Raw genomic sequence first — 19,138 nt, 5'->3', positions numbered from 1 at the left:
ATTTTTGGGAAATGTGGGGGGTGGGGCGAGAGGGGTGCAATCATGTCTGATGTGTCATTTACCTTCTCCCAGGTTAAATCTCCAACTTCCTGGTTATGAGCAAACTCAAAGTAGGCTGTCCACTTGAGCTGCAGTTGAGGGTCTTCTGTTTGGAATGGCTCGCTTAGTAACTTACTGGAATTAGGCTCTGCTTTGTCTGTGAGTAAAACCAGAGAAAAAAAAAACTGTTAGCAAACCTGAAATAATTCCATTTTCAGTACAGTATAGAAAAGTAAAGTACAGTACACTACAGAGCAGTACAGCATAGATCAGTACAGTACAGCATAGATCAGTGCAGTACAGTACAGCATAGATCAGTACAGTACACTTACAGTAAAGTAAAGTCAGTACAGTACAGTACATAGATCAGTACAGTACAAGTGTGGAATACAGTACAGTACAAGTTAGGAGTGTTAGCTCAGTGTTTAATGCCGGTGCCTTTCAATCATAAGGTCCCGAGTTCGAGTCACTCCAAGATTAATGTATGTCCTCCAGTTACAGAGTTGTTAACAATTGACAATTCATAATCATGGACGTTAAATATGAATATAAGAGACTGACTTCTGTCAGCTTGCGGCTTTGATAACGCCAATGATGGCTTCTTCGCGAGTTCCTGCTTGCAGGAGGATCTAAAATACATACATATGTATACAAGTACAGTCAGTACAGTTCAGCATAGATCAGTACAGTACAGTAAAGTACAGTACAGTAAGGTACAGTTAAGTACAGTAAAGTACACCACAGAACAGTACAGTACAGCATAGATCAGTACAGTACAGCACAATATAGTAGAATAAAGTACAGTATAGTACAGTGCAGTAAGTACAGTCAATACAGTACAGCATAGAGCAGTACAGCATAGAGCAGTACAGCATAGAGCAGTACAGCATAGAGCAGTACAGCATAGAGCAGTACAGCACAGTATAGTACAGTATAGCAAAGTGTAGTGCCATACAATACTGTAGTGCACTGCATTGGAGTACAGTATCTACAATATAATACTATACAGTACAGTATAATTGTGTCCATTAAACAATATCCAAGGTTTGATGTAAACTAGTTTACAAACTTTTCCATCACTATGGAATACAAAATTTATTCCTTTTTATGTTATTTTTTTGTCTGCTTCTTAATATCATGATTTATGGAAATTGAGTCAAATCTTTATTGCTGTCTTTAACTGACCTTCTTCATCGACGCGGAATCCAAATTCATCGTAACGGAAATCGGGCGGATCCCCAGAATCTTCAGTCTGAAATCAAACAATATTGGTTGAAACTTTTTCTTTTTTTTGTTGCTAAAATAATATTTTAAAGCTATGGTACATTAAAATCCTTCATCTCAAAAACAAATGAATGTCGACAATCAAATTCCAACTATCTCCCAAACCTACCTGCAATGAATAAAGAAAGCAAAAACGACATTTCGTTGCTAAAATGTGTTAGTTACGAGCAAAAAAAACCATATCTTAGCTTGAAGATGTCACACTATATTTGAATGTGTGCAGGGAATCTGCATGTAGTTTGCACAGAAATTTGCATCAGTTAATTCTGAAAGGAATTCTCAGTGATTTCACAGACTGCAGCAAGCGCGCCACATTTCGTGGAATTAGATAGGACTGATCTGACATCGCCCCTCTGTTGATTTAGGCTGTGGCCCCACACAGAAAATGTTGGTTTCATTCAAAATAAAAGTTGCAAACTGTGTTAACACCTGTTCAACTTGGAAACTGTGAATAAAGCTGTAACATATTAAAGCTTGGAAAGCATGTATACGATCCAAATAAAACTACTTCAAAATCGAAAAATAATACCTGTGCAATTTTAGCCAGTATATCTCTGGGCCACATACTGGCGATGAGAGCTGAGAATGGTCCTCCCGGGGTAGGTGTATAGTCCCCCGAAGAACGGGACTTGTGATGGAGAATTTCTTCTTCATCTTCTGAGAGCGATTCGGCTGGAATGTAAAGGAAGAGAATAATGAAGAAAAATGAACTGACTGCTAATCTATTGCCCAAAAAAAACCTATGTAGGTGAAAATATTAAAGTATCTGACAATCAATCAATCCAATAATCACAAGTTGATCCAATCTGTGAATAATTTCAGTGAGGTTTGTGATTATGGTTTTAAACTCATTTGATCAAGTAATAACATGCAAGGTGAGACAATAGAATCCAAAGATGATTTAAAAAAAAGGTGAACTGCCACCTATGTGAACTGCCACCTATGTGAACTGCCACCTATGTGAACTGCCACCTATGTGAAGTGTAACTCAAGTCATTAAGCTTCTCCCACATGTGGCTACAAATTGCATCATAAATGAAAACCTCCCGAAGGTTGCTTACTATTATTATATTATATTATTTCTAAAAGGTTCACCAATGGCATCATGAATCAGGCTCAATGGTTAATGATCCCAAGGTGGGTCAAAGGGGTGCAGTGCTGATGTCATTACCATCTGTTGTAAACTAGGTATGGTAGATCAGAGTGGGCATGTTTTGGAGACAGGTAAGAGAGGAATGATTGCAACTTCATGAAATCAAAATCAGTAATATCAAGGAAACAATGGAGAACTGGAGAGGTGGGATGGGGGCGGGGGAGAGGGGAGGGAGGGGTTTGGCAGAACAGAGGGACATCATTTCTTTGGGTATTCAGGGTCAACTACCCTTCCTTAAATAATCACAAGTTGTTGAATCAGGGAATGCATCATCACACGAGAGATATTGACAAAGTAATGTCAAGTACATGAAAATCAACAGTTCAAATTTAGACTTTTATAATAATAATAATAATTTATTTTGTAAAGCGTAAAATCCACAAAAGTGCTCTAAAACGCTATGTAACAGCAAATAAGAAATATAAAAATATGACACAAAATATGTAGTAAAAAATGCAGAATTAAATACAATATAAATGAGTATGAAAAATAAAAAAAACATGCACGTTTGAGTATTGCACATGAAAGAAATTTAAATACACAGTTTAAAAATTGCAGTAATGCTGTCTAAAAAGGAAAGTTTTCAGCTTTGATTTAAAGGTCGTGAGAGTAGGAACAGTTTTTAGTTCAGCTGGCAGCTCATTCCAGAGGCGTGGCCCAGCCACGCAAAAAGCTCTGTTCCTATAGCTGTTTGTCTTGGTGATCGGAACCTCCAGACGACTATGACCAGCAGAACGTAGGGCTCTTGTTGGCTGATAAAGACGGATCAGATCTTGCAGGTATGGAGGTGCCATGTTGTTCTGGCACTTGAACTGTACAGAGTAAAATACACAATCGTCTGTAACCGATAGCAGCGGCTGTTTGACACTGGGGGAATATGGAGTCAAACGTAGACACATCATCCATCCTTCTCTTTGAAAAGATAATAACGTCACAATGTAAAACTTGAGAGAGAGACATTAGTAAACGATCTGATATCTTCGTCTCCTGGGAAAGTGTTCAATCACGGAAAGACCTTTCATCAAGGATATGTCTATATGTATAAATGACTAGACAACGAGTACGTATATAACAAACAACAAAATAAAAACTTCAAAAACACTTGCGATATAATTCCTTCTTTAGAGAGATCGATGGTAAAACAATCATTACGACTATTGTAATCTAACACGTGTATAAAAAATCACAGGTTCAAAAGTCAAAAATGTACAGACTCAAGTTCATTTTATTTGCATTTACAGTAATTTATCAAAAAGATCCACATCAAAGTCAGAACATAAAAACTGCCATTTTTCACTTATCCATACTGAAATATCATAATTTGCATATGCATGAGCGGATGTATCCACAAACCAAATGCTGTATGACTACAGTGCAGGGAATCAAATTGCAAAAGAGAGTCAGTGGAGGATAACGATTTTAGAACTACATAATTTGCTGCCACTATTTGATTTACGACGCTGTGCAAATCTGTTATAGAACAGTACTGCAGCATTACGGAACAATGAAGCAGTCACAAACAAGTTTCATTTACCACCAGCAACATTTTTAAGCCTTTTTAATTCATTCCCATAGTGACTCTGTAATGTAACACTCGTAGCGAAGCCAAAAACAGTGTATATATTTGTAAAGCAATGATTGGACGACTTTCCATAACACAGAGGACTGTGTGTATTGACAATGGTACAAAAATCTGTGTATTTCCCACATGCATATTCACAATCAAGATTTAACAGACGCCAGATTGGACAAGTATTTCCAAATTGCTTTCTCGTACACAGTTCTTCCATATCATGCTTCAAGGTATATTGCAGTGACACTAATAAACATTGTATCCATTGTAATAAAAACGCACCACCACGATCATGTGTTTGCAATCTACGTGTAAGGCGACTGGGGTTGAGAGTGGAAAAAGATGTTTTTTTTGTTTGTGATCCAGGCTTTATCTTGGGTGGTTTGTCTTACAACGTATTCATACAACATACATACTGCTTCTATAAGTGTTTCGAAGTGTGGCTTGGAAGTGCTGTACACAAAAAGGTTATAAAATCCAAACTGAGTGTGAACTAGATTTTCTTCTGCACACCTCCATAATAGTGGACTGACTTTATTTCTCAGTTGATGAAATTACCAATGCAATATGATACTATACTAAATGAGCAATAACTTTGCACTATTATAATAAACTGCTGCATCCCTAACCACTGCCAACCCCTGTCGCCCAACCCCACCCCGTAGTGATACCCCTGATTGTAATACAATAACATGCTCTGTGCACTATATGTCAAACTTTTGGGTTTTAATAGTTGTTAACTAGTTGATATAGTATGTATATCCTACAACTTCTCTTTTCGTCTGTCCTACTATATAACTATATACAACTACATACGACAATATACAACTGCTATGCATACAGTACAACTATATATAACTATATATACAACTATATATGACTATATACAAATTCAAACAGCTATATACAACTATATATAACTATATACAACTATATATACAACTACAAACTTAACAACTATATACAACTATATAAAACTACATACAATACAACTATATATACAACTATATACAAAGTACTGTACACCTATGTATACCTATATACTATATAACTACATACAACTATATACAGTACAACCAATGGTTTGTTCTTCATTTTTGGACAATTTTTCCAAACGTAGTTTGTAGTACTCAACATTCTATTGCAAATACCTGCATTCCGCTATACTATATGTGGAAAGTTTACCATACTCATTTACAAAAATAACACAATGGTACTAAAACAAACTACTGTACAGAACACATACTGATTTTATGAACCAAACTCCTTCGATTTTTTTATGAAACTTCAATGCAGTTAACGCTAGATGTTTACATTGTACCTGTATGTAAGTGCTGAAGAGCAATTAAACTTGGGCATACTGTACATCTGCAGTGAAAAATGACTGAAATCGAGTATAGTATTAAAAGTTTAGAATATCAACCATAACCGCATGTAATTATATCTGTCAAAAGTACTTCATGCATACAGTATAGGTTTGAAAAAATTCAAACTGTCAACAGTAATAACTTGTATGATGTATACAGCAAGGCTACTGTTAGCCAGCGATGTTGCCAACCCTCCATTGACTGAACCAAAAAAAAACCTTCAAAAACATTCATGTTGTTCTGTGAAAAAATTACTATACTATTTAATTTTTTTTTTGGCATTTTTCTATTTAATTTTTTTTTAAACCACAATGAAAAATATCAGCTGCATAACTAATAAGAAAGATGATGCAAAGAAGAAAAGAAAACAGACTTTACAAGATACTGCAGAAATGCAGATATCCCTTTAAAGTAGTGTCTTAACCAACAAATAATTTGCATAATGGGAAGGTGTACACTAATGTTCTTTAGTTCCCTGTCCCCCCCCCCCTCCCCCAAAGCTACCAAATTTCAATCCTAACTGCAACTCAATACATTCGCATAGTACGAAAATGATGCACGATGTAATCTTAATTTAATAAATAATGAAAAATAAGAAATTTGAAGCTTTGGGAAAACAAACACAAAGTATGCTTTAAAGCAAAATTGTGAAGCTTTACAACATTTTTAATTTAATTTTACAATTTTTACAACATTTTTCATTTTAATTTCACCAAACCTACCCCTAATACATTCAAAAAAAGATAACACTTATCAAAACAAGACTTCCACCCCCTTCCTCCTCTGCCCACCCCTTTCCTTCTCAAATTCCCTTAAATTTCTTCACTAATAAAGGTTAATACAAATGAAAAATGCTTTAATATGATTCACTCCTCAAATATATATGTCTTTCTCTAAAACATTTTTATCCTTGTCATTTTCAGATCAATTTGCGTGTCTATCGTACATCTATAAAATTATTAAAGGCTTTTATGACAATTTGCGAGAAGAAAAGAATGAACAGGAAACATTACTTGACAAACATGAACAGAAATAAAAGCATTTGTTCTTAGTTGAGAAAGAACAACCAAAGAACTTAATTTACTGATTACAATTGATAATAACTTACAAAAGTCTTCTACTATGCACACTAGCAGAAATTGTCTTTTCAATTTGTTCAAAATTTCATTCCAAATTATCTTTGTGCACTCATTTTTGTTTTATGGAAAATATATTACTTTACAGTGGGTGGAATATCAGAAGGTTACAGTATATGGATGTTTTAAGAGTAAACTTGTAGCCAGAAAGAAAATTTAATTATTCATCACATGTAGAAAAAAAACCCAGCAATTTGGACAATTTCAGGCATAAAGACTTCTCTTTCCTCAAAGTGAAACAATTTTCTGATCATGTCCCATAAACGTTTTGATGTTGTGGAAGTTTAGCACCCAATAGCGTCAGTTTTGTAACTAAAATAACTTTTGACAAGGATTATTTTTTTTCTCAAGTCTAAAACCATTTTATATCATAATGCACAACTAACTGCTTTACACTGTGTGACACACATAAAGACAACCTTTCAAATTTTGCTACATATAAGAAACAAATCTAGAAAAAGCCAAAACCAACCACAGACAGCTCACAAAATTACAGTTAATGATATAAATACAACAAGAGCCTACTGTACATACAGTTTATACCAACAGTTTATGATAAAAAAATATATATTGAGAGACTTACCATTCCAGCAGGGCATTGTAATCAATGCTGGAACTTTATCATCTACGAAGAGCAGTCTGATCTTATTTCTTATCATGTTGCAACATTAATGTTACGATATCTATTACAAACTTTATCCTACATTCTGCTGCTACCAATCGGATCCAGCTAAAGATGCAGGCCTTGTCAGCACGACTTATTTCTCTTTGCAAGGTGTCCCCGACTGTCACAGATCTCTACCTTCAATACTTGGTCCAAAACAAAAATTCAAACAATAGATTCAAAAATTTGTCAATACAACCAACTCACTATACCTCTAAGACACTCATTTGTAAACTACTTTTCAAGGTCCTCAGTCAATCTTTATAACAAGACCTGGAAGAAAGTTAAGAAGCGTTACTAACTGTACTGTAGGTCGTTGCTTGCTACTGTAGTAACGTGAATAACAAATAGAAGTACCGAAAATCAAATATATCTCACACACCGTTGATTCCATATGGCAGTGTGGAATATAACACACAATATATATGTATGCAAATACAATGTACAGCACTCTGCGACCAAAATAGACAGACGCTATCGTAAACAAAACCATGGGGATTATACTGTAGAGTACCTGCAAGCTTGATTTATAATCTGACATCTTTTAACTTTATGATCCGGTTGTATAAAGTGATAATACCCACATAATTTTGGTGAGATTAAGTACTAGCAGTGTCCTGTATGTGGTTTCCCAGTACAACCATACAAGACTAGTACTTACACTCAGTTACAAGATGAATAATGCATAGTCTATAGACCTATTTAGTGAAAATTTATCACACAATAGGCAAGTGTTAAAGAATTCTCACAACAAGAACAGAAACACACACAGTCATTTTTGTTTTTCCTCTTTTTGGTTTCACGAAGAGAAAACTATGGAGTCACTCTTACATACCTTGCAAAAATGTGAGGGCAGCCTCAGATTGCAAAGTTGGCAATTGCTATAACGCAGATGGCGAAGTCGTTAATTACTTGATGAAATTTCAAAGTCCATATATGGAGCTGCTAAAGTATCCAAATTATGAAATTAATATAAAAGGCTAATTAATGGTTTTCATAAACATGCAAATTACACACAGTAGTCACTGAAGGATGAAGTACTACACTAATTAACTTTGTCTGCATCTTAAATTCCTCTTTCAAGTTTTGGGGAAAAAAATGTTGCCAAATAGTAGGCTATATAATCTACCTTTCAAGAACTTTAATGTCTTTCAAGAACTTTAATGTCTAAATGTTGAATGTTTGAATGTACTTTACACAATTTACAATAAGAGTCTACCCATGAACTTATACTTTACATGGTTACATAGGAAAATTTCTACACAGGATATGGTACTTTTAAGTACCAAGACATTTGTAGATCTGTCTGTCTGTCTGTCTGTCTGTCTGTCTGTCTGTCTGTCTGTCTGTCTGTCTATCTATCTATCTATCTATATATCTGTCTATCTATCTACCTATCTATCAGCTCGTGCTACTTAGTTTCTGTTTTCAGTGATGAATCATCCAAACATATTAATATTTTGATGGAATACAAGTTACAGTACATTCAGTAAACAGGACAACCCTCATCTCCTATAACAAAATTATACATATTCCAACCCTTGGTTCGGATATATTTACGAACCACAAACTTTCTGTACCTGTTCCCATTGAAAGGTATCCAAAAGGTTGCCTGTTCCTAAATAAGATTCCCAAAATTGCCCACAAGAAATTGATACTGATTCAATCTTTGTGTGGACATGTGATTCTGAGAATAAAGTAATGTAGATCCTTAAAAAAAAAATCAAACTCTGATGCTTTACCAACGGTAGCGACTGTTTGTGGTATTCTCTTCTCTCATATGGTTCTCCAGACACTTTAGGTGGCAAAATGAGGGCGGTAGATAGGAATGACTCGGGAGAGTATTACTTTAAAACTTTAAAAGGTTATCAGACCTGCTCTAGACACGATAGTGCAAGAGTTTACTTGTTGTGAGGAGACAGGTAAGTGAAGACTGAAGTAAATAATGCCATGTTGTTATGATATTTAAGAGAAATATTTAAGCTAAACGAAAGTAACTGCATATCTATAGTTCATTATACAGGTAAATTTATGTACTTCCAGGCTTCAAGATATAAACTGGCCCACCTCACCGTAAAGCTAGAGTACTTAAGTTGTTAGGAGACAGGCAAGAAAGGAAACAAAGTAAATCACAACCTTCCAGATGCCAAAGCACGGAAGGTTTAATTCTCTGAGACTTCTATCAAAACAGGATGGCTTGTAACTACCCATATCCATTACTGTTCCTCAACCAAGTGACTGGTTTAAATTTTTTTTTTAAAAAGCGAATACACAAAGCGAAACTTTGTTTAAAATGTTGGAGGGTGTGACATTTAAGCCCCTGCAAGATCTTCCCAAGAACAGGCTAAGCAAGTTCACACATGAACACAATTATGAACTAGACATATATAATGACAAAACAATATGCTTATTACTTTATGCATTTTACATAGAATTTTGTTGTCACTTAATACTTTCATCACAATAACAACTGTATATAGAGTCAGTTTGAAAATTTTCTTTATTTGATTTTCCATGCAAATCAATACAATGCAATACCTTGAATAATAAGGCCTACCTTTCATGATATATATATATATATATATATGTATATACAGCCCTAATTTGATTGCATACAAAAGAAATATAACAGTTTATTTTCTGTTGTGCATCAATGAGTGTCTGTTATATACCCTTGTAAAATCCTTAAATATTTCCCCTCTTTAAATGTCATCTCCATCACACCACAAACTGTCAATATCCATACACATGTATTAAAGCTAATTAACTTGCATTGATATTGAATTCCTAACACTGTACAGTATGTATGTTAGTTTGCTGCCATCTCCTTAAGATAACACCTATCCTTCCATGACAGAGACAGCGCTTCATATGATCTATAGATCTAGGAAGACACTTTCTCTGTGGTCACGTTCATTAACATCACATGTATACATTGAATATAATATGCACAGCATCACCGCGCTGCTATGGACAACAATAATAGACTGACGTCACAATGATGTCAATGGGGCTCCTACGAGAACGGATTTCAAGAAATTCCAATGCTCAGATCCTTGTGTAATGTCCTTATTGAGAGGCAATTATCTTTAAACGTGGGAAGGTTTAAACACCTAGGCAGGCAGGGCTATGCAATATAGATGACAAATATATAGTACTGTATATATAAATGGCAAACAGTAGATTGAAAAATCAAACGTTGTATGCAAAATTTTAATATTAAAATAGTATCTCGAAAATCATTAATGTAGTTGTTTCTGAAAATATTATCCAGTTTCTTATTAATTCCTTTTTGGACTGAATCAGTTAAATATATGTCAAATGATAAGGGATGGCAGAATATATACTTTCACGATGGCAAAAGGGAATATTAAAATTCTTGGGTTTGGTTGGTAAAACATTTGGGACATGCGTTTTGAATGGTTAACGGTAAACCACTTAGAAATTGTTTTTGGAATTGTGTTGCACATTACGTTCAGGTTTTTTCCTTCATGTTTACCTATTAAGGGACTGAGTCATCATTAATTGAAGTACTGTAACATTACAAGTTACATACTAAGTGCATGACCATATCTATACAGCAGAAGTGCAACCACTATTTTTTTTACTAGGGGAGGGGAGGGACTAAGATCTAATATGTTGTCCAAGGAAGGTGGTATTTTGGGAGGGATAAATTTGGGTGAATTGGAGGGGGGTTTTGATACAACGTGTGTTACTGTTTGAGTGAATATGAACAACGTAAGGCTCTCAAAGAACTATATATGAATATTTAATGTGTCAATTATCAATTAAAAACAAACAAGTTGCATGCTTCTCAACTGTAGGTATCTTTCTTAAAAAAAACAGCATGTCTCCTCAACATTCACCTATCAGTGTCCTTGAAGTTTAAAAAGAAGCAACAATCAAACTGAATATATATATATTTCGAGATCCGGCTTTAGGAATCACAAATTATTTCGAGTTGGTTAGCATCGTGTTTGATCTCTAGAGTAAGGCAAATATGTCACCAAAACAGAACTAGTATTGTTCAATACAGGTGACAAACGCCTTCACTGGAATTACGACCTTCCTTGCCGCTTTCGAACCTCTGGACATACAATCAGCGTCCATAGCCTAGTGGTTAGGGTGTCCACATATAAAGTGAGAGGCCGGGTTCGAATCTCACTGTTCTGGGTTTCCCAACCCACTACAATTTCAATTACATATTAAATAGTACTGTAGTAGCTGTGAGCCCATTAAAATATCATTTGCTACCTTAGACCTTTAACATTTATTTGTTATATACTGACTGACTGCATGTAAACAACTAACTTTAACTGATTGGACAAAGATAGCACTAAATAGCTAGCTTGACATTTAACAATTTGTATGTTTAGTGTATACTGACAAATGATAGGATAGACTCTTGGCAAACAACCAGATTGTGTCTTGGTAAATAGTCAGGGAGGAACAAACCCCACTTGAGGTCCTATAAAAGAGTATGTGGTGTCTAAGAAGACCAATTCAGTGGTACATATTGCAGTACACTGTTCATTCTGTAGCCTTTAACTGAAGACCTAGTACTGTAACAATGTTCAGTCTTATATCTGATATACTTTAAAAACTAGGCTTTTCTTTCTAATTTTGTTTTTTGACATATCAGATCTGAGTTACTACAGTACTATGAAGTCAGATGTCCTCGTTAATGATGGAATAGCCAATTAGGTTCTCGATGGGGAACAACAGTCCTAATAAATTAACTAAATACCAAAGCAGGGTTAGCTTCCGCAGAAGATCCTAGTAGGATCACACCGTCAGGTCCTCTAACTTTTACATAGTTACCTAAACATGTAGATTTTTTGTGGTAGATAAGCAGATTGCTCACAGTGTTATCTCTCTTTATATGTACCAAATCATATAACATTAAGAAGAAAATTGACACAAAGTATAATTTAGCTAGGTAAAGGGAGAATGTCTCCTTGTTTCCGCATTTGTTTTTAAGGAGGCACATTATTCTCATACATAGACATCTTAAATTCTACATACCAGAGTTACATGCTTGGGATATGGCCTTCACTAGAGTTAATACTAGTTTATATACACACACTGTATAGGATAGTCCAAACATACAGGGAATTACTTTAGTGTTCATATTCTGTGTCCATGTCAGTTTGGATTTCGGAAAGCTCTTAATTTAATCTCTTATAAAATGCAATGGTTCATGTGAAGAAAACAAATGTGACTTGCATTTATAACAATTTGACCATTTTGCATAACATTTTGTGATGCATTACTGGATAAATTATTCCCTGAAACTATATACTGTATATATAAAAATGCTGTTGGCAATTCAAGCACTATATCTTATTCCAAGAAAAATTCTGGTGCTAGATTAATCAACTATTGTATCAAATTGCATCCATGCCCACCTAATTAGGAAATCTTAAAGAGTAACATTGTCCCAACATGCTAGTGTAATATTGCCATTACCATCATCAAAGACTAGAACATATGGTAAAAATGTTGTTAAATATACAGCACAGCCAAACATGATTAGCAATTTAGCATCTCCCAAACTACAGCAATACTGTTAGTAAATGTACTGTATGCATTATGTCAGCCATACAGCCTAACAATTAACTAAAGCAATTATGTTGTGATTTCTTATGTATGTGGGTACATAATACACTGTATTGCAATGCTATCTTAGCTGTATCTAGTACTGGTGTTTAACAAGACAATACTTTAGTATTGTACAGAGCTCTAGTAGACTAGCACACACACATACTGTACTGTACACACACATATATGCACACACATATATATACACACACATATATATACACACACATATATATACACACACATATATATCTATATGTTTCTCACCTTGGGTTAGATGTACACAAGAGATGATACTTGCTACCCTCATCTTCTGGTGTTTATTGATTGAAATCAAACGACTACTTATTGATCTTTAACAAGCACCACACCTTCAAACGATGTAAACAGGCTATGACTGAGATTTAATCAATTACTAAAACCCACCTGGGTTACATAGTTTCAAACTATGTACAGTAGATTGGATATATATATAGTGCAACATCGAAGTGCATACTGATCTGTTTATAAACTAGTCTGCGAGTTATGTAGCAAATTTGCATTCACATTCAAATTCAGTTGCTCCACATGTACAGCTTTTGATATGTTGCAAACTACAGCTGACAAGCAATGTTCATTGTTAAACAAAGCAGGTGGCAAATTAAAATAGGGAAGATTTACATGTGAACTGCACTACAATTTATATATACTGCAGAAAACATATGCTGGCATTTATTTTTTACTACCTTAGTTTCACAAGATGAAAGAAAAATATGCTAAGAACCAGACTTAGTGCATGATTCATTGACAAGTTTTATATTCAAAGTACACTTGCAGTATGGTGACATTACACAAAAGATTTTAATGGTTTGACCTCAGATACCTTTGACCTCCACAGATAACATCAGTGTTTTGGTACTCAATAAGGAGAATCTAGACACTTACTATGAATTTTATTATCCAAGCTTACTTTTGGAATTATCATATTTATTAACTTTTGAGACTTTCGACCCCTGGATTTCTTTTCTAAGTTAGATCCAAATAAAAAACAAGTACAGCATGAGAATTTATCAAAAATTTACTTTTGAAGAACTTTATGAATTTTACAAGGAATATATAGTCTTTGTGGCTAATGATACAAGGGACGAAATAGTTTTAAAGAATTGATTAGCAATAATTGCTCAACAATTCTTGGAAATAGCAATTAGCATTAGCAGGTACTGCATCTTTTGCTAATCAAAGGTAATATTGATTAGCAACTGGCAATTCTTGGGTAGCAAATTGCTATGCGAACCCAGTTATTTCGTCCCTTGTGATAACAAATGACCTTTGACCTTACACAAACAAAAAAGGTCCTTATACTGGCTTATATGCATCCACATTGCAAGTATGAAGTTCATTCAAGCTTTTGAGGTGTTGACTATATTTTCAGACTTTGACCTCTGTTAATCTTAAATGACCTTTCACCTCCATAGCAAGCAATAAGGTTCTTATACTCACTAAGTTTAATGGCACTCAAATAGTAGTTCCATTTCTCTTTTTCTTCTTTTTTGAATACTGTAAATTATTCATGAATGGATGGGTCAATGTCTTCCCCACACCAACCCACCAGAGGTCTCACACCACCACCATTTTTGGTCAAATCCAGCCATCTCCCGATATTTCCATCCCCATCCCCTTTCACAAAGTCATCACACTGTATGAGGGTCTTCTTTTCTAATTTCCTACACCAAAACTGGTTGATACCTGAATATGACCAACAACAACTCCTGTTTTGGTTTTGTGTTTTTTATTAGTACATTAGCTGATAGTACAGTATAAATTGGAAGAAACTAGTTTTCGATGCTGTTACAGTACTTTATATTTGCAGCAATCACTTATCACCATACAGTATTTCTCAAGTCACTTAGTAGTTGGTTTATGTTTGTAATCTTCTTATGATCCTAACAAAAATATCGAAGTTTATGGCTTGATTTTTTAGGAACATATAGGGTCCTCCCATTAGCAACCCAGACTATGAATTTTTGTAGGTTAACTGAGAGGGAAAAAAAGTCATTGCTTTGAAGGTATCAAGGTCTGCTTTGTGAAAAATACAGTTCAGAGTAATTTCCGAGCTTCAAATTGGATACGCTACTTTAGACAACAACAAAGAGCAGTTTCAGTTGACCAACAAGGCATAAAGTCATCTCAATGGCTACAGATTTAATGAAGGATGGAAAACCTCAATCTAAGAGTCCACAAGTCTAGATACACAAAGTTTAACTGTACAAACTAACAGTGTGACACAAGTACTGCATGTTATTTTACTGTGCATATGGTAATTGATCTCAATCTCCGATCTATATAATCTTAGTGTGCCACTGCACCTTTGTGAGTTCAACTATTTATGTTTCACTGTTCTGGATTTTCCAACTCATTACGTTTTCAATTATTTATATATATATATATATATATATTATACAGTAGTTGATACTAATTTATCCAAAATACCAGTAAAATTTTTGTTTTCTTAAATTCTGATTATATACCTGTACTTTTCACAAGCAATAACGTGTCTTCGCCAAATATGTTTGACACGTAAGTTGCATGGAATAATTAATGTACATGATCATTAATTAAGTCTCCACCTAATGAAAATCTATGCATAATATGAGTGGAGAAGAAAATATACGCACACATGTACAGTTAATCAAACTCGTAAAAACCATCATTTGACATAATTACAGTAATCAAAGCACGCTGTACAGTATGTCCAATATTACACAATATAACAAAATATGTACTCTATGATTGGATAATAATCTGAGGGACTTAAATCTTGCAGGATTCATCCAATCATGGTAGATAGAGAACTACTGTAGATAAATACTGGTGTACATACATGTACAGTAAGAGCTTTGACAGGTGATCATGTAAATTTTGAATATTAGTAACTGACTTATTTATACATTTATCAATGCTAAAACATATTTAACATATATTTTGTGCTGATGATGCATTCTCTCTATTTAGAATTTCATCAACATGCAAATCATTTTTTTTTGTAAGAATCATATTCTCCTCAGTGGAGAAATGCATTGTAGATCTACTTATAAAGAAAAACAAAGAGTCAAAACACTTTTTTTCAGATCTATTGCTACAGTATGGATGCATCCTTAATTGGGAGCACTGTTGCCAGATGCATGAATCATAAAGTTTCTCCACACAACACAAAATGCTATTATCTAGTTTTGACCTAAAAGTGCAGAAAATTTCAGACATTTCTGAGCTATATCGAATTTATAAATTATGTAAATGTTATGATTTTTTTCCCCTTCAAATATCGCATATATTGTTGGTACAAGATTCATTTAACTCTTAGGGCCTACAGTATAATACATACCTTCCTGGTTTATAAACTGTGCACACGATGCCATACCGTCGAATCTCATGGTTTATGTTTTATAAGCTGTTCTGTTGCTCTAGAAGTATATGCAGGAAAGGTTATGATTCAGCCTGTTCTCCAAAACATCCTCATTGATTAATGTAACATTGAGAAACTAACTGCACACTGTACCAATGTTTTATTCTCCAGTTAGTTGCAAGTAACAAAACCAGCAGCTGTGTGGTTGTATCATAAAACTGATTTTACTACGTAAAACGAGTAAAGTCAGACATCTGCACCATCCATTTTCTCTTCCATAAAGTTATTCTAATTAAATTATAACATATATTAATTTATATTAGTTTTTTGTTGACACATTAAATTAAATGCTTTTATGAGAATCAGTGTACTGGAATAGAATATCAAATGAGATCACACAGAATTTAAATACTAGAAGATCACAGTTTATTCACAAATATTTAGTTTTGCTTCAAAATCTAATTTCCCTCTGTAGTAACACAACAAAGCAGAGTACTACTACTTTAATATTGGCCAATTAAACACAGTATTCGCAGTACTATAGACTACAAAACACTACAGTAATAGCTACTGTACAAGTCAATCATCCATCCAAGGTAATCACGCAGAAGATGTTCCAATTGACAAAATTTATATTAAAAATGAGATGACTGACATTATAATCAGTTGCGTCCATGGCTTCAGGAAAGCAAAAAAAAAAGCATCCACCTCAACTGTACATACAGTGTATGTACACAGTATATATGTATAAATACTGACATAGTCAATATGGTACCTTATTATGTCAACAATACAATGAAATAGGACAGTTTATTTCAGTATGAAATAATTCAACAGTAGACAGCAATAATCTCCTGCATACAGTGCAGCAATGTCAGATAGGAAATAATTAAAACACATATATACTGTACTAGCACAACACAGTCCTATGAGTTCACACTGATTTACTGTACCACGTACTCTACCAGTAACTGTCTGGCAATTCGGTTTCCTATTGCATATGATATAGCAGGGAGTGCTCTCCTTGAGCTGCACTTGAAAAGTTGTCTAAACCAATAATAGTACAATATTAATCATGGCTCAAGAAAAAATTTCAAACAAAATTCATGTCCCAGGTGAAGTAGTTTTTCTAGGCTTTAAATCAGTTTGCAAGTAGTAGGAAATTCACTTGCAACTAAAGTTTTATCCTCAGTGGAATGAAACAGTCTGAAATTTTCCACTGTATGTCTTAAATATGGTCTCAGGTAATTTGTTGTCTTCCAAACGAGTTCAAGGCATGGGTGTTGCCATTTTATAAGAAAGGTACTGTAATCTTGATGTTGCAGGCTCCAATTCAAGCAGTATACTTTTATTTTTCTCTAGACAGTTTCTTAAGTTCTATTCACAAAATAATATGATAACATGAACCCTTCTTAAGTTCAATTTTCCCTATCTTTTCAGGCACGCTTTTCCCATCATATCTAACAGACGCAATTTCTGCAATCAATGTTCTGCTATTCGCCATTGGCCCTTAAACCTCCCAGAGTAAATTAACCTGTTTTCATGCAGCTATGGCAATACTTAAAGCAGGTCTCGTCTATATTTAATTAAATATCATTAAGATTACGCTTTAGGTACTGCACATATCAGTGTACAAGAATATGGAATGTTGTTTCTAAGCCTACACCACTACCACATTATCACAACTCCAACCTCGACTGACAATGTGATGCACTTTGAGATGCACTTGATGGTTATATAATTAACTATATTTTGCTTCCACTGGTTAGTTTTACAGCAGATGCCTGTATTTTGTAAATTTTTGATCTCAAAATGATGCATGGTCACCATGGAATGTGTGCAACATAGCTAAGTCACATCTAGGCCTGGGTGACATTGGCCATTCCTTGAGGTTCAAACAATAAAATAACTAGGCCTAAGCCCCTACTGACTATTTATTTAGGGCCTTGGATATTGGCTATCAATTTATGTACACTACATCAATAATGAACTTAACTAGGCCTAGCCCAATCTATTGCACAAAAGTCAACAAAGGACCAGCCTAGTAATTACGTATACGATTCATAGAAAGTCATATGCATTTATTAAATAAATAATATTTGTGAAATCCATAGAGATCTAACACGTATACGCACGTTGGTATCGAAACGAAAACTTCTTGCAATGGCCTACATTGCCACTAACGTAAGTGGACGACCACTACCACTTGAGAACTAACATTAACAATACGAATGTCGTTCTTTTTGCAAACATCATCCTTGTGTGAAAATACTCACCAGTAATATTTCCACCAGAAGAATAGCCCTCAGCGGTCCGTCCAGAGAACAAATTCCCGAGCTCCATCTTTACTACAATATTTTATGTGGATATTGCAATATTTTACGTGACATCTGTTGTTATCGTACACAGACCTCAATACTGGAGAACAAGTGCATTGCTATCATATACACACTTTACGTTGCCGGTGATAACCTAGTGGTATAGCACTCTGCCAGAAGATAAGATTTTCCATTCATAAACAGCTGTGCAACTTGAACAGGTGCTGCCTACAGAAATTCTGTGGTGCCAAAGAGATCATGTATACCAGAACAGAAAAGCACATACCCACAACTGATCAGGGAGAAATAGTGTTGACAAAGTGTCAATCTACTACACAAAAATTACAATTTATAAAATTAGAAGACCCGATGCTTCGATTCAAAGGGGTGAGATTCTAGTGGGTCATGGAGTCTTATGGGTCGTGGGCATAACAGGGTTGCGAACCTGTGGATAGCTAATCCTAAAACCCTACCACGATTATATTACTGAGGTTATTAGTTTATTACAGTAAAACCAGTCCGCTGTTGCAGCCTGGGCCAGGGACCGAAGAATCCCTCAATAGAATAAGTTGCCTTTAGGAAGTTCAATCCTCTGTCAGCCATTCTCCATGACAGGATTAA

General features: G+C 34.7%; 1 protein-coding gene across 6 annotated transcripts in view; it reads right to left on the bottom strand.

The window, feature by feature from the left end:
* LOC139959518 (small G protein signaling modulator 3 homolog) overlaps positions 1–18,701 on the bottom strand; it is a 50,696-nt gene extending 31,995 nt beyond the window's left edge. The window contains exons 1-4 of one of the 6 annotated variants that reach the window (XM_071957202.1): positions 18,476–18,701; positions 1,853–1,995; positions 1,225–1,291; positions 63–196 (exon numbers count right to left, since the gene is read on the bottom strand). In XM_071957202.1, the coding sequence (XP_071813303.1) occupies positions 63–196; positions 1,225–1,291; positions 1,853–1,995; positions 18,476–18,542 (411 nt within the window). In that variant the 5' untranslated portion in view covers positions 18,543–18,701. Of the gene's footprint in view, positions 1–62; positions 197–1,224; positions 1,292–1,852; positions 1,996–3,294; positions 3,600–7,135; positions 7,628–13,084; positions 13,282–16,178; positions 17,025–18,475 lie in introns of those variants that run through there. The other 5 variants (XM_071957204.1, XM_071957205.1, XM_071957201.1 and 2 more) reach the window with 5 other exon arrangements.
* Positions 18,702–19,138: the final 437 nt, after the last annotated feature.

This window comes from Apostichopus japonicus, chromosome 19, assembly GCF_037975245.1.
Source record: "Apostichopus japonicus isolate 1M-3 chromosome 19, ASM3797524v1, whole genome shotgun sequence".
Lineage (NCBI taxonomy): Eukaryota > Metazoa > Echinodermata > Holothuroidea > Aspidochirotida > Stichopodidae > Apostichopus > Apostichopus japonicus.
The sequence above is the reverse complement of the archived record's forward strand: the minus strand, read 5'-3'. Positions and strand labels throughout refer to the sequence as shown.